Raw genomic sequence first — 15,234 nt, 5'->3', positions numbered from 1 at the left:
TTCCAGATTAATGAAACTTTAATTGGATATTATTTTGAGTTCATGGTATATTATAAGAGGTAGTTTAGTACACAAACAAAGCTACTTAGTAGCCAGTTATAAAAGTCAAAGGGGATACTTACATCCAGAATTGCATGCTCTTGTAGTTTGACTCAACCCTATAATCCGATCATTCAGCAAACATTTCTACCTATTCCACATCCAGTCATGTTTTAAAAAAGGCCAAGGTTACACATGTACAAGTCATAAACTTGGTTGACAATACAGTGTCCGTTTGAATGTTTCTGCTGCTTGAAACTCCAAATATATAAATTACCACCGAACGTGTCCGGCCTAATAAACTTTTTGGTGCTCATGGATTAATTACTGTTTTGCGTCCACATAAACACATGACAGGGAACACATAGGCTGGTTATAGAACCTTGAATGAGGTTGGGAGATATTGTAGGTCCCTTTTCGCGGAGGATTACGAACCTAAACCTTGTTATACAAACCTACTAGCGAGTGCGGAATCCAAGCTAGCAAGCAAACCGAGTTAGTAGCAAGTAGAGAAACAAACACACAAGTTCACCGATTAACACAACTTGTATTAATGCAATGAGGATTCGGTTACAAGCTCAATGTTTACAGAAATGTTCTATAAACTCTCTAAGTGTGTGTGTGAGTTTTGGACAGAATGCTCTCAAGAAGACTCTCTATCTCTCGGTATCTTTCTGTCTGTGTGTCTGTCTACTGAACTCAACACATTGCATGGGTATATATACCCAAACACAGCAGGTCTGCTCGAAGGATCCGATAGATGGTCCGAAGGATCATCTTTCGGATACAATGCTTTCGAAGGATCAGCAAGGACCTCGAAGGATAGTCTTTCGAGGTCTATCAATCGAAGCATATCTTTCGAGGTGATCGAAGGATCTACATTATCCTTCGATCACTCATCCTTCGAGCCAGACATCTTTCAACTGTTGACTAAGTCAAACCAGGAGGACGGTTGACTTTGTCAACTTACAGGACTGACCAGGACATCGTTTACATACAGACCGAATACAGACAAAGTACAGACACAAGTGCACCAACAAACTCCCCCTTGGCTGTAGCTTTGTCTTTATCTTCTATAGTTGTAGACTCGTCTCGAACTTCGACGGTCTTGGGTCTTCGAGTTCTCAAAACTCTGATGTCCTTCCAAGTCTTCAAAGTCGGAGGATCTTCAAAGTCTTCACGTCTTGAAAGCAGAGAGTGTATCAACAAACTACCCGTATCATGTAGGAAGTGTGTTGACAAACTCCCCCTTAACATAAGCTCCCCCTTGAGTTATGCTCGTGAAATACTTTATCTTTATGAAGTGAGATCCTTGTGGTGTTGACAATGGCCAGCGGCAACTCGATCATCTTCATCACTTGAGTGCCTTCATGTCGTGTCTTTATTCCGAAGCTTGTCATCGACCATGTTCTCCTAGCCTTTAGAATCTGCACATGCGAGAAATCTAAACGCGTAATGAGAACAACTGCTTGGAATATAGTATAAACAAATGACACACGAATGACCATGTCATAATCAAACACCGTCCGACAGTTTGAAAGTTTAATAAATTTATCAATTTTAAATTCTAACTTTCAAAATCTGCAAATTTTTGACCGTTTATGAAGATTTAGTCAATTCGGTTTTCAGTTCGGTTTCAGGTAACGAAAACTTGAGCTCCAACATCGTACGATCGAAAATAAAGCAGAAATAAAATCTTTTTGGCTTTTATAAAGTTTATATTAAAACAAGCCTAAAATCTTTTTGGTATTTTTGAAATTAAAAGACAACAAGTTAAAATCCTTTGAGTGTTATCAAACGACATCACCGCTAATGTCGTGCTGATATGCACCAAACGACGAAACTGTTTAAAAGAAATAATAAAAGTTAAGCAGTAAATAAATATATACAAACATTCTTTTTGCGAGTTTCGAGGGTAAGAGAATCATATCAGTGTACGGTCATGCCAAAACACTCTTGTTGTTCAGTTAGTTAACATTAAGATAAGCATCCTATAACAATTATCGGTATTGTTGTCCACTTAAGCTCAACTTATCAGATGTAATCATGGCGAGGGGATACGTTAAGGTATGATTTATACTTACCGACCGGTGTTCATCCACATCACGACACATTCCCGTATCAAGGTATGCACGAGAGTTCATCTTACCGGTGAGTATACCGATTATCATCTGTTTGACCGTATAAATTGTGAGATACTCACTTATTTTGAATTGAAAACAAGCCCTTTGTGATATAATCACTTATTGATGAGGAACTTGAATTTCGTATGCATGAGGGCACAGGTGCAAGTCCGTGAACAGGTCAGTACTTCCGTACAGCAGAGAGACGAACTTGACACCCGGATAAATGTGATATTTTATCACTTATTTGATTTGGACATGTGATTGTTTATCACTTATTGAGGTCGAATGCAGTATGTAATATGTACACGTATGTATAGTATCATGGAAGATCTAGACTTGCGTCCCCGTTATTTTTCGGTAAAAGATACAACCATGATACCCAGATGATAAGCAGCATAAAGACCGAATATCTCAGAACCTCGGCAATCTATCAAACGAAATTTCGGTACTAAGACCATATGCCAATGAATGGTTCCCACCTGGTCTTCAGTCGATTAAGATTTATATCACCCTGCACACTTTAAAATGATTGTGAGCCTACCGATACATCTTATATAGAGCTGCTTATCGTTTTGCATTTAAGGTTTAAAGAGGTTTGGATAGACCACTGATGTACTATCATTTTCTCTTTTGCTTGCCAGGAAACTCATTTTTGATTTTCTATTGTTTTTGTGTTTTTGAAATTTTTCGATTTCAGATTTTTGGATTTACTCCCCCTAAAATCAATAAACTAAGACAAATTTAAAACACAAAGGTATTTACAAAAATGATTTTCCGATGTTGGTTTTACTCTTGCTTGACCTTAATGCCGTTTACCAATAATAAAAAGTCAAATCTTGATTTGTCAAAAGCTTTGGTAAATAAGTCGGCACGTTGGTCATCGGTGTGGACCTTAACAACATCGATTAGCCTTTTCTCAAAGCAATCACGTATGAAGTGATATTTGATTTCGATGTGTTTGGTCTTCGAATGCTGCACAGGATTTCTAGTGATATCTAAAGCAGCAGAATTATCAACGTAAATAGGAGTAGTTAGGAATTCAAAACCGTAGTCCCGCATTTGTTGTTGAATCCAAAGAACTTGGGAGCAACAACTTGAGGCAGCAATGTATTCAGCTTCGCATGTTGATGTAGCTACACACGTCTGCTTCTTGCACTGCCATGTGACTAGGCGATTTCCTAAAAACTGACATCCAGCCGTTGTGGATTTACCGTCGATTTTGCATCCGCCAAAATCAGAATCACTGAAAGCTACCAATTCAAAGTTATTATCCCTAGGGTACCACAGACCGGTGTCAGGGTACGCCTTCAAATAACGAAAAATCCTTTTAACAGCAGCAAGATGTGAGGCCTTCGGGTTAACTTGATATCTAGCAAGCAGGCACGTTGGGTACATTATGTCTGGCCTTGATGCTGTGAGGTACATAAGAGATCCAATCATAGCGCGGTAGTTTGAAGGGCTAACAGCTTCTCCCTTCAAGTCAGGAGTAATTCCGTGATTGGTTGGCAATGGGGTACCAATGGGCGTTGCATCAGACATCTGGAACCGGCTCAAGATGTCACCAACATATTTAGTCTGATGGATGAATATCCCAGACTCCGTTTGTTGTACTTGTAGGCCCAAGAAGAAAGTCATTTCCCCCATAGCACTCATCTCGAATTTATCCTGCATAATGCGCTCGAATTCCCTACACAAGACATCATTAGTAGAACCAAAAATAATGTCATCAACGTATACCTGTACCAGAAGAAGATCTCCATCTTGTTCCTTGATGAAAAGAGTACAGTCGATAAGACCTCTACGAAAACCGTTCTCCAGCAGATAGTGTGATAAGGTTGCATACCAAGCTCGTGGTGCTTGATGAAGACCATAAAGAGCTTTGTTGAGCAACCAAACCCGATGGGGATGGATAGGATCTTCAAAACCTGGAGGCTGTTCGACGTACACCTCTTCTTCAACCACACCGTGTAAAAATGCACTTTTCACGTCCATCTGATAGACCTTGAATCCTTTGAAGGACGCATAGGCTAGAAAGATTCGAATTGCTTCGAGACGTGCAACAGGTGCATAGACTTCGTTGTAGTCGATCCCTTCAATCTGACGAAAACCTTGAACGACTAAACGAGCTTTGTTTCGGATAACAACTCCGCGGTCATCCTTTTTGCATTTGAAAACCCAACGGGTACCAATCTTCTTGTATCCAGCAGGTTTCTCTACTAGTTTCCAGACACCCAGCTTCTGGAATTGTTGCAGTTCTTCCTGCATTGCTTCAACCCAAGCGTTATCTTTCAAGGCTTCTTTCCACGTTCTTGGTTCTTCCTGTGAAACATAACACGCGAAAGACCAATCGTTTTGTTGCCCGGATTCTCGAATAGCTGCATACAAGCCTGCATTGTTGTTGTTTCGCAACATGTTTCTTGTTTGTACGCCACTTTGCACATTTCCAATGATGTTTTGTTGAGGATGGGTATTATGAATCCTTGTTTCTGGATTATCTGGAACTGGAACATTTATACCCAGGTTGTTAAGATTAAGATCAACAACCAATTCAAGACCCGGAATTGACGAAGAGGATGATGCAGTAGTCTCAGCTGTTCTATGTGTATCCACTGGAGGAGTACCCTCTGAAGTACCATGAACTGCTGTTGTAGGAGCTTCTTGATCTGCATCTAGAAATTCATCATCCTCTGAAGATTCGTTCAATTCGTTTGCATCATGAAAATCCTCATTGTTGAGAGTATTGTTGTTCACCGAAGAAGATGGTTCTTGATTCACAAGAATTGGACGAACCACCGGTGAAACTGTTGCATTGTCACTCTCGAAAAACATCCTAGCCGCAGCATTTTCTTCAACGGCTTCGATATTGATCGAATTGAAAAAGTCATCGTACTCAAACATCCAAGGTTGACCCGGATTTTTGACTGGCAAGGTGTGCCTTTGTACTCTGACCTCAGACCATTCCTCGACCCTTTTAGTCTCTAGATTCCAGACTCGTAAGTTAGGGGTGGCATACCCAAGAAAGTATCCATCAATTGCTCTTGCCCCAAACTTTCCATTAGGATCGATGATTGTGCATGGAGCTCCAAACGGTTCTAGATAAGACAAATCTGGTTTCCGTTTTTGAAGAAGCTCAAAGCAGGTCTTGTTGTGTCTTTTGACTGTAAGGACTCTGTTCAATGTGTAACATGCAGAGGCCACAGCTTCAGTCCAGAATGGAATGGGTAACTGTGACTCTACCAACATTGTCCTAGCAGTCTCGATCAATGTGCGGTTCTTACGTTCAGCGACACCATTCTGTTGAGGAGTATAAGCTGCACTAAACTCATGAAGAATACCTTTTGAAGTGCAGAACTCCGCCATGGAATGATTCTTAAATTCAGTACCATTGTCGCTACGTATCCGCCTAACCTTCAACTTATACAAATTCTCAATCTGAATGATCAAGTTTTTGATGATGCCAAAGGTTTCACTCTTGTGTGCCATGAACGCAACCCAAGAAAATCTTGAATAATCATCAGTAACCACGAGGCAGTATTGATCACCCCGAATACTCTTGTGCTTGACAGGACCGAACAAATCCATGTGCAAACGTTCAAGAGGAACTGCCACTGTGTTGATCTTCTTTGTAGGGTGCTTCTTCTTTGTTTGTTTTCCTTTCTGGCACGAAACACAGACGTCTTGAAGATGGAAATTTTTGAGGGGAACACCATTCACCAATTCATTTGAAACCAAATGATTCATTTTGCGTAAGTGAATGTGACCCATTCGTCTGTGCCAAGAGATAGTGTCTTTTTCTGTGGCTTTTGAAACGAAACAAGTTGCTTGTGCAGACGTAGTAATAGCCTGGCTCATGTCAAGGACGTACAAATCATTTATCCTTGGAGCCGACAAGAGAATCCATTCTTTTGGAATTTTGAAGCCGGGTTTCAGCACATAACATCCATTAGCATCAAAGTGTACTGAGAACTGCTTGTCACAGATTTGAGAAACACTAAGAAGATTGTGATCAAGTTGTTGCACAAAGTTGATCTTGTCAAAGCTGACAATCCCGTTAGATATCATTCCTTCACCCGTAATGTATCCACCTTTATCTACAGCAAAAGCAACATAACCTCCTCTAATAGATTTAACGTCGTAGAGAAGCTTCATGTCGCCCGTCATGTGCCTGGATGCCCCACTATCAACAATCCAATGACTACTGATAGTTCCTCCTGAAGCACCCTGCACATGAACTCAAATGAATTAGTTGGAGATGGGGACCCAAGCCATTGTGGTCTTGGGTCTTCCATTTTCATCAATGACAATAACTTCTTGTCTTTGATGATTGGTGAATTGTGATGGTCCCCCTGATTTAGTAACTGATTTAGGTTTCCATGTCTGTTTTGTTTTACCAGTATCTTTCTTTAAAATTTTAACTTCTTGATTGTTTGGAATTGTAGAAGTTTCTGGTTTTACAGCAACAGATTGTTTTTGAACCACATCAGTTTTAACTGCTTTTTCAATTTTCTTGACCTGTTGCCTTTTCTGTTTCTTTTCCCTTTCTTTTACAAGTCGGGGATCTTGTTTTGTGGAAACAGTTGGCTTATGGTCAGTTTTGCCACGGGGATCATCAACCTTTCCTTTTTGTTTATGAAGATATGGACAATTACGAATAATATGTCCAATGGTTCCACACTCAAAACATGACCTTCGTTCTACAAACCCCGAAGAATCATGTGATCGTCTAGTCGATGATGTTGAACTTTGTGAACCCGAGGTACTAGGTTTTGAACTGCTTGGTTCATTTCTTTTCTCGACAATAGCTTTCTTGACAAAATCTAAGTTAGATTGATTTTCAAACTTTTCAATTTTGTCTGTTCCCGTCGATTTCACAAAGTTAACATTCTTCTTTTTATTTTGGTTCGGCTTCTTGTTAGCTTGAGCCGGTGTTTTACCTTTGGGTTTGGTGTGATTTTGCTGTGTTGGCACTGTTGGTAATTTCTTGTTACCAAATTGTTTTCGAATTTCAGCCTTTGGAATAGGAGGACACTGTGTAACTGTAACTTTAGGTCCTGCCTTTCCCAAGAACTTACTCGTCGAATTCTCAAAGACTTTGCAGATTAAGGATTGATTAACATTCTTAATGGGAAAATCTTTGTCTGAGTAAATTCTATCATCACCAACTAGAGTGTACAGCAAATTCACACTCTCCGGCTTTTCTGCAGATGAGGACTCAGTTGCAACAGTCTTAGCGGGTTGAGCAGGGGGATCACATAGAATGTGATTCTCAAGAGGTATGTCCTCATTTTTGACTACCGCATCAGACTTTGCTGGGACAGTATCATCAGATTCATCATCAGACGAATCAGCATCCTCAATCACAACTGGAGGATCTTGATTCTGTTCAGCACTCACAAATGTATCTGCTGACACGTCTGAATCTGAGGATACTTCCTTTTGGTATCCGAGTCCTACAGCAAATTCCTTAACATCTAGAGGCACAGAAGGTTCAAAGAAAACCCTGTCCTCTTCATCAGGCATGGCATCATAATTATGTCTCACTGGTGGTGGACACTTCTTGTACCCTATGCATGTGACATCTCTCTTTTCCTTCTGAACGTCAATGATGTGATCTAACACATAGCTAGAACTCAAATAACTGTCTAGCTTGAGTTGGATCGCATCACTTTCGGTTTTCACACAAGCCATCTCTTTTTGCATACTCTCAAGGCGAGATATATACAAATTAATATCAGTTTGTTTTCTTGAAACCATTTTAGTCAGTTCAGTTTTATCCTTCTTTAATGTTTCAATTACTGACTTAAATTCTTTTTCATGGTTTTCATAAAACATGTTGGCTTCTGTGCATTTAGAGAGATCCACAGTCAACTTCTGATTGTGGATGAATGTCACATCATATTTCTCTTGCAAAGCCTCATGCTTGCTTTGCAAGTCACACCAATCAGCACTCAAGGAACTATGTTTGTCTTGCCAGTCAAACAAACTAGCTTGTAAAGCATCATGTTTGGCTTGCAACTCAGACATGTTTCCTTCCAAATCAGCACACCTAGCATGTAATCTATCACATTCATCACAGTTAATAGCAGTGGGTTCATCGACACATACCTGACTTGATGAACCGTCGACATTAGCCATAAAGGCTGAATGGAGAGAAGACGAAGAGTAAGCAGCCTGATCCACCAGAATAGATCTTCTTTGAGTTTCTGCTACAGCTTCCCCCAAGAGTTCATCAATGTCAATATCATCCGAAACATTAGATGTCTCACCCACATGATCATCACCAGAGTTGGATGATTCTTCATCAACACTCCTGCTGTATCCAGAGGAGTCTTCATCTTCAGACGATTCATCACCACTGGCAGAAGATTCTCCACCACTGGTGTGAACTAGCTCCTTCACAATCTGAGCAAAACATGCTGTTCCATCAGGAGCATCACCACCCAACTGGATTGACCAGTCACAACCTTCATCCACCTGAACTGCAAGTGCTCGGTTGGTTTGGTTATTTGCAGGCACCAATGAACGCTCAGTGTTTCTGTTCTGATTCTGCTGGTTGCCTCGGTTTCTGAAGGGATTTTGATTCCCGTGCTGTGCTGGCTTTGTACATTCCCTTTTAAAGTGGCCCCGTTCACCACAGTTGAAGCACTTAACAGCCTGCTTATCGAACCCATACTTGGTGTCTCGCTTACTTTCCAAGCTGGTTCTGCCAGTACTTTCCATCCAATCCTTTGCTCTTCTCACAGCACTCGCAAAGGCCCACTTGATATCCATCAAGTCCATCTCTTCCTTATCAATCTGCCTGTAATCTTCTTGTGTCAGATTAATGTTTCCAATCTGACCTTCTATCAACCCACAGTACGCGCTCACTACAGTGTTAAGTAGCTCCATGTGTTCCTTAGCTACTTCTACACTGACTTTAGAGAAGCTTGAAGTGTCAAGCTGTACTGTATTTGGCTTTGATTGTTGACCTGCAGCAGATGATGTTCCTCCATAACACGCATATTGTGGTTGTTGAGCAGGAGGAGGAGGAGGTGGTTGTATTGGATTTCCATACAGATCTGTGGTTGGAGGCGGCTTTACAGGAACTTGCACTGGATTGCCATACATATCCGTGCTTGTGACAAACGCCGTTTGAAGTGGAGCATGTGAACCGGCTTTTGCAGATGAAGAAGTGGAGGTGCCATAATACATCTCTGGATTCTGTGGCACTGCAACTCTCTTTGCCTTCAACGTTTCTTCCTGATCCTTGTTCTCCAGAAGCTGCACGAAATCGTTGATATTTGTAGTTTTCAACGTTCCGTTGTACTTCAAGATTTCCAGGAAGTTATTCCATTGAGGAGGCAATGCATCGGCAAACTTCTTTACCACCTCTGTTGGAGTCGTTGTGACTTCAAAGTTGGTCAGCTCAGTAAGTAGGTGATAGAAACGGCTTGTCATATCTCCCAAGGACTCCTTATCCATACATGTGAAGCCATCGAATTCTTTCTTCAGTAGATCTCGTCGTAGTTGACGTGTGGCTTCATTACCTACTCCTCTTGTCTTCAATGCATCCCATAGCTTCTTCGTAGTCTTGAAACTGACGAACTGATGATAAATATCCTTGCTCAGTGCTTGAGTGAGAATAGCGTATGCTTTCTTTTCTAAGTCATACGTCTTCTTTTGATCATCAGGAAGATCGGCAAATGTAGCTGTCGAAGAAGCAGCAACCTCGATAGTTTGATCGAATTCCGTAGTGAACCGCAACCACAACTCTGTATTTTGACCAAGAATGTATGTATGGAAACGATCAACCCATCCCGGATATTCATTAAGATGCATCAACTTTGGAGGCCTGTTCAAACTTCCGGTTTCACTTTCGCTTAGTAGAAGACTTTGAATACTCGGAGTTTGATTTGAAACAAACGCCCATTGACCAGCTGGAGTGGCATTTGTTTGTGAGGATGTAGATACCGGAGATTCGGCCCATGATGGAGATTGACTGGTATTCATGTATTTTCCACTGTCTGGAGCCGGATTTCCCCACCAACTCGGATTCATGATAGATAAGCAAAATAAATGCTAAGTAAGAATGATCCGAAGGATACACAGCCGAAGGATCCTGGTCGAAGGATCTGAAATCACAGAAACTTGTTAACAACAAACTGACCACAATCGAAAGATTAACTATTGTTCGAAGGATCAACAGTACTCGAAAGATTACTGTTGAGTCTCGAACAATGATTTCGAAAGATTCAAGAGCTCGAAGGATTCTCCTTTGAAAGATCCTTATCTTTCGAGCTAAATCCCTATCTTTCGGACACTGTCTTTCGAATAGATTCCTTTCTCGAAGGATATGTTTCAGACTTCGAAGGATGGGTCGAAGGATGGTAATCTTTCGAGCCTTCCTTGATCGAAAGATGGTCTTTCGATGTCGAAAGATATCTTTCGAGACCTCTGACACAAACTGATCTGATGTGATAGGTTGGTGAAAAAGGTGATGGGTTGGTGAAGTACTTTCGGCAGAAAGGTATGTTCTGCACACAGATCTTCACCAACTTTTTGACTTTCAAAAACAATGCCCAAAAATGGCAAACCTTATCCACCAAGTCCGGTCACCGGAAACACACCGGAAATTGGCCGGAAAACACAAAGTTTCTTAAAAACCAATTTCCAAGTTACCCAACCCAACTTTAAACACTCCCGGTTAGTTTAGACACGTTTTTACTCAAAGAAAATGCAAGAAACCAAGTAAAAACAGGTGCAAAACCAAGTGTTTCAACACACCAAAACTTGTAAAAACCCGGTTTTAAACAAGGTAAAGAGCGAGGCTCTGATACCACTTGTAGGTCCCTTTTCGCGGAGGATTACGAACCTAAACCTTGTTATACAAACCTACTAGCGAGTGCGGAATCCAAGCTAGCAAGCAAACCGAGTTAGTAGCAAGTAGAGAAACAAACACACAAGTTCACCGATTAACACAACTTGTATTAATGCAATGAGGATTCGGTTACAAGCTCAATGTTTACAGAAATGTTCTATAAACTCTCTAAGTGTGTGTGTGAGTTTTGGACAGAATGCTCTCAAGAAGACTCTCTATCTCTCGGTATCTTTCTGTCTGTGTGTCTGTCTACTGAACTCAACACATTGCATGGGCATATATACCCAAACACAGCAGGTCTGCTCGAAGGATCCGATAGATGGTCCGAAGGATCATCTTTCGGATACAATGCTTTCGAAGGATCAGCAAGGACCTCGAAGGATAGTCTTTCGAGGTCTATCAATCGAAGCATATCTTTCGAGGTGATCGAAGGATCTACATTATCCTTCGATCACTCATCCTTCGAGCCAGACATCTTTCAACTGTTGACTAAGTCAAACCAGGAGGACGGTTGACTTTGTCAACTTACAGGACTGACCAGGACATCGTTTACATACAGACCGAATACAGACAAAGTACAGACACAAGTGCACCAACAGATATAAAACAAAAACAAAATTGATACAGAAAAACTTTACCGAAGTTCATTAAGGTTCCATGATACATTTAAACGCAGGCATTCCATAATTTGTAGTTTACTTTTCTTATGATTAGTGTGACTGAGGCGGGTAACATTTATCAGTTAGTTCAGGTTCTGGTAACTTGAAAACCAAATAAGACAAGAAATGGATAAGTTACGTTTGATACTCTCAAAAGGCTATCTTGAAATGGCCGGAAATCTATCTTGTTATATATATATTTTTTTAAACTACTCAGTTATGAGTTAGAGCTATAGAAGGATGAATCCGAGATGGTTTTTTAGTACCAAACTTGATATACCATATCAGCCATAGGAAATTAGGTTGGAAGACACGTTGTCCTTCAAGTGTTAATAGTGGACTCTATCATCAAGACAAAAGCATGTGACCTTGGTCCTAATCTTCACAACTTACTGCCATATGAAATCAGGCCATATAGCTTTTCATGTATGTCTGGTGTTTGGATTTCTACCAAAGATTGGTATCCACAAATCTTCTATAATTTAATTATGGAAGATATGATAGCATGTGCGTTTGTTTTCTTGTTCATATGTCCCAGACTTTTATGTACCTTGGTATACCTTCTTACATATACCCTTCTACATGCCTAATACAACCACATCTTCCTAGAAATTAATCTACATACTCATTCAGACAGACACGATTCTTTGAATAAATTTTTCCTTCCTTCAACAATACTTTACAGTGAACATCCTCTAGCTTACTTGAAAACATGGCCATCCGTATGCCTCGTATCATTCAAGCAAGACAAATTCTCAAACGATCCCTCTCTAATGGTGGCAGCACTCTCGCATCTATGGATATCCCCAAAGGCTATTTTGCCGTTTATGTTGGGGAACAAGAGAAGAAGCGGTTTGTAGTCCCCGTATCAATATTAAGCCAGCCTAGATTTCAAGAGTTACTGCATCAGTCAGAGCAAGAGTTTGGATACAACCATCCCATGGGCGGGATCACCATACCATGTAGTGAAGACTTATTCACCGATCTCACTTCTCGTTTTGGAGTATTTTGACTTGTGTAAATGTGTATTTTTCTAACAATGTTTTGTAAACAACAAGACAGTAGTGAGCTTTTGTAGTTGTAAAGTTAGATGGTTGTTCCAGATTAATGAAACTTTAATTGGATATTATTTTGAGTTCATGGTATATTATAAGAGGTAGTTTAGTACACAAACAAAGCTACTTAGTAGCCAGTTATAAAAGTCGAAGGGGATACTTACAACCAGAATTGCATGCTCTTATAGTTTGACTCAACCCTATAATCCGATCTATCATCAAACATTTCTACCTATTCCACATCCAGTCATGTTTTAAAAAAGGCCAAGGTTACACATGTATAAGTCATAAACTTGGTTGACAATACAGTGTCCGTTTGAATGTTTCTGCTGCTTGAAACTCCAAATATATAAATTACCACCGTCAATGAACGTGTCCGGCCTAATAAACTTTTTGGTGCTAATGGATTAATTACTGTTTTGCGTCCACATAAACACATGACAGGGAACACATAGGCTGGTTATAGAACCTTGAATGAGCTTGGGAAATATAAAACAAAAACAAAATTGATACAGAAAAACTTTACCGAAGTTCATTAAGGTTCCATGATAAATTTAAACGCAGGCATTCCATAATTTGTAGTTTACTTTTCTTATGATTAGTGTGACTAAGGCGGGTAACATTTATCAGTTGGTTCAGGTTCTGGTAACTTGAAAACCAAATAAGACAAGAAATGGATAATTTACGTTTGATACTCTCAAAAGGCTATCTTGAAATGGCCGGAAATCTATCTTGTTATATATATATTTTTTTAAACTACTCAGTTATGAGTTAGAGCTATAGAAGGATGAATCCGAGATGGTTTTTTAGTACCAAACTTGATATACCATATCAGCCATAGGAAATTAGGTTGGAAGACACGTTGTCCTACAAGTGTTAATAGTGGACTCTATCATCAAGACAAAAGCATGTGACCTTGGTCCTAATCTTCACAACTTACTGCCATATGAAATCAGGCCATATAGCTTTTCATGTATGTCTGGTGTTTGGATTTCTACCAAAGATTGGTATCCACATATCTTCTATAATTTAATTATGGAAGATATGATAGCATGTGCGTTTGTTTTCTTGTTCATATGTCCCAGACTATTATGTACCTTGGTATACCTTCTTATATATACCCTTCTACATGCCTTATACAACCACATCTTCCTAGAAATTAATCTACATACTCATTCAGACAGACGCGATTCTTTGAATAAATTTTTCCTTCCTTCAACAATACTTTACAGTGAACATCCTCTAGCTTACTTGAAAACATGGCCATCCGTATGCCTCGTATCATTCAAGCAAGACAAATTCTCAAACGATCCCTCTCTAATGGTGGCAGCACTCTCGCATCTATGGATATCCCCAAAGGCTATTTTGCCGTTTATGTTGGGGAACAAGAGAAGAAGCGGTTTGTAGTCCCCGTATCAATATTAAGCGAGCCTAGATTTCAAGAGTTACTGCATCAGTCAGAGCAAGAGTTTGGATACAACCATCCCATGGGCGGGATCACCATACCATGTAGTGAAGACTTATTCACCGATCTCACTTCTCGTTTTGGAGTATTTTGACTTGTGTAAATGTGTATTTTTCTAACAATGTTTTGTAAACAACAAGACAGTAGTGAGCTTTTGTAGTTGTAAAGTTAGATGGTTGTTCCAGATTAATGAAACTTTAATTGGATATTATTTTGAGTTCATGGTATATTATAAGAGGTAGTTTAGTACACAAACAAAGCTACTTAGTAGCCAGTTATAAAAGTCGAAGGGGATACTTACAACCAGAATTGCATGCTCTTATAGTTTGACTCAACCCTATAATCCGATCTATCATCAAACATTTCTACCTATTCCACATCCAGTCATGTTTTAAAAAAGGCCAAGGTTACACATGTATAAGTCATAAACTTGGTTGACAATACAGTGTCCGTTTGAATGTTTCTGCTGCTTGAAACTCCAAATATATAAATTACCACCGTCAATGAACGTGTCCGGCCTAATAAACTTTTTGGTGCTCATGGATTAATTACTGTTTTGCGTCCACATAAACACATGACAGGGAACACATAGGCTGGTTATAGAACCTTGAATGAGCTTGGGAAATATAAAACAAAAACAAAATTGATACAGAAAAACTTTACCGAAGTTCATTAAGGTTCCATGATACATTTAAACGCAGGCATTCCATAATTTGTAGTTTACTTTTCTTATGATTAGTGTGACTAAGGCGGGTAACATTTATCAGTTGGTTCAGGTTCTGGTAACTTGAAAACCAAATAAGACAAGAAATGGATAATTTACGTTTGATACTCTCAAAAGGCTATCTTGAAATGGCTGGAAATCTATCTGGTTATATATATATTTTTTTAAACTACTCAGTTATGAGTTAGAGCTATAGAAGGATGAATCCGAGATGGTTTTTTAGTACCAAACTTGATATACCATATCAGCCATAGGAAATTAGGTTGGAAGACACGTTGTCCTACAAGTGTTAATAGTGGACTCTATCAT

At 39.8% G+C, this 15,234-nt stretch overlaps 2 protein-coding genes across 2 annotated transcripts; both read left to right on the top strand.

The window, feature by feature from the left end:
- Positions 1-12,295: 12,295 nt before the first annotated feature.
- Positions 12,296-12,837, top strand: LOC110925724 (auxin-responsive protein SAUR20). Its single transcript, XM_022169587.2, has one exon. It carries the CDS (start codon positions 12,394-12,396, stop codon positions 12,691-12,693), a length of 300 nt encoding a protein of 99 aa, XP_022025279.1. The 5' UTR covers positions 12,296-12,393; the 3' UTR covers positions 12,694-12,837.
- A 1,035-nt stretch (positions 12,838-13,872) lies between these two features.
- On the top strand, positions 13,873-14,434 carry LOC110921370 (auxin-responsive protein SAUR20). Its single transcript, XM_022165689.2, has one exon. The coding sequence runs from the start codon at positions 13,996-13,998 to the stop codon at positions 14,293-14,295; it is 300 nt and encodes a 99-aa protein (XP_022021381.1). The 5' UTR covers positions 13,873-13,995; the 3' UTR covers positions 14,296-14,434.
- Positions 14,435-15,234: the final 800 nt, after the last annotated feature.

Source organism: Helianthus annuus, chromosome 17 (genome assembly GCF_002127325.2).
Source record: "Helianthus annuus cultivar XRQ/B chromosome 17, HanXRQr2.0-SUNRISE, whole genome shotgun sequence".
Lineage (NCBI taxonomy): Eukaryota > Viridiplantae > Streptophyta > Magnoliopsida > Asterales > Asteraceae > Helianthus > Helianthus annuus.
This window is presented reverse-complemented; position numbering and strand designations above follow the sequence as displayed.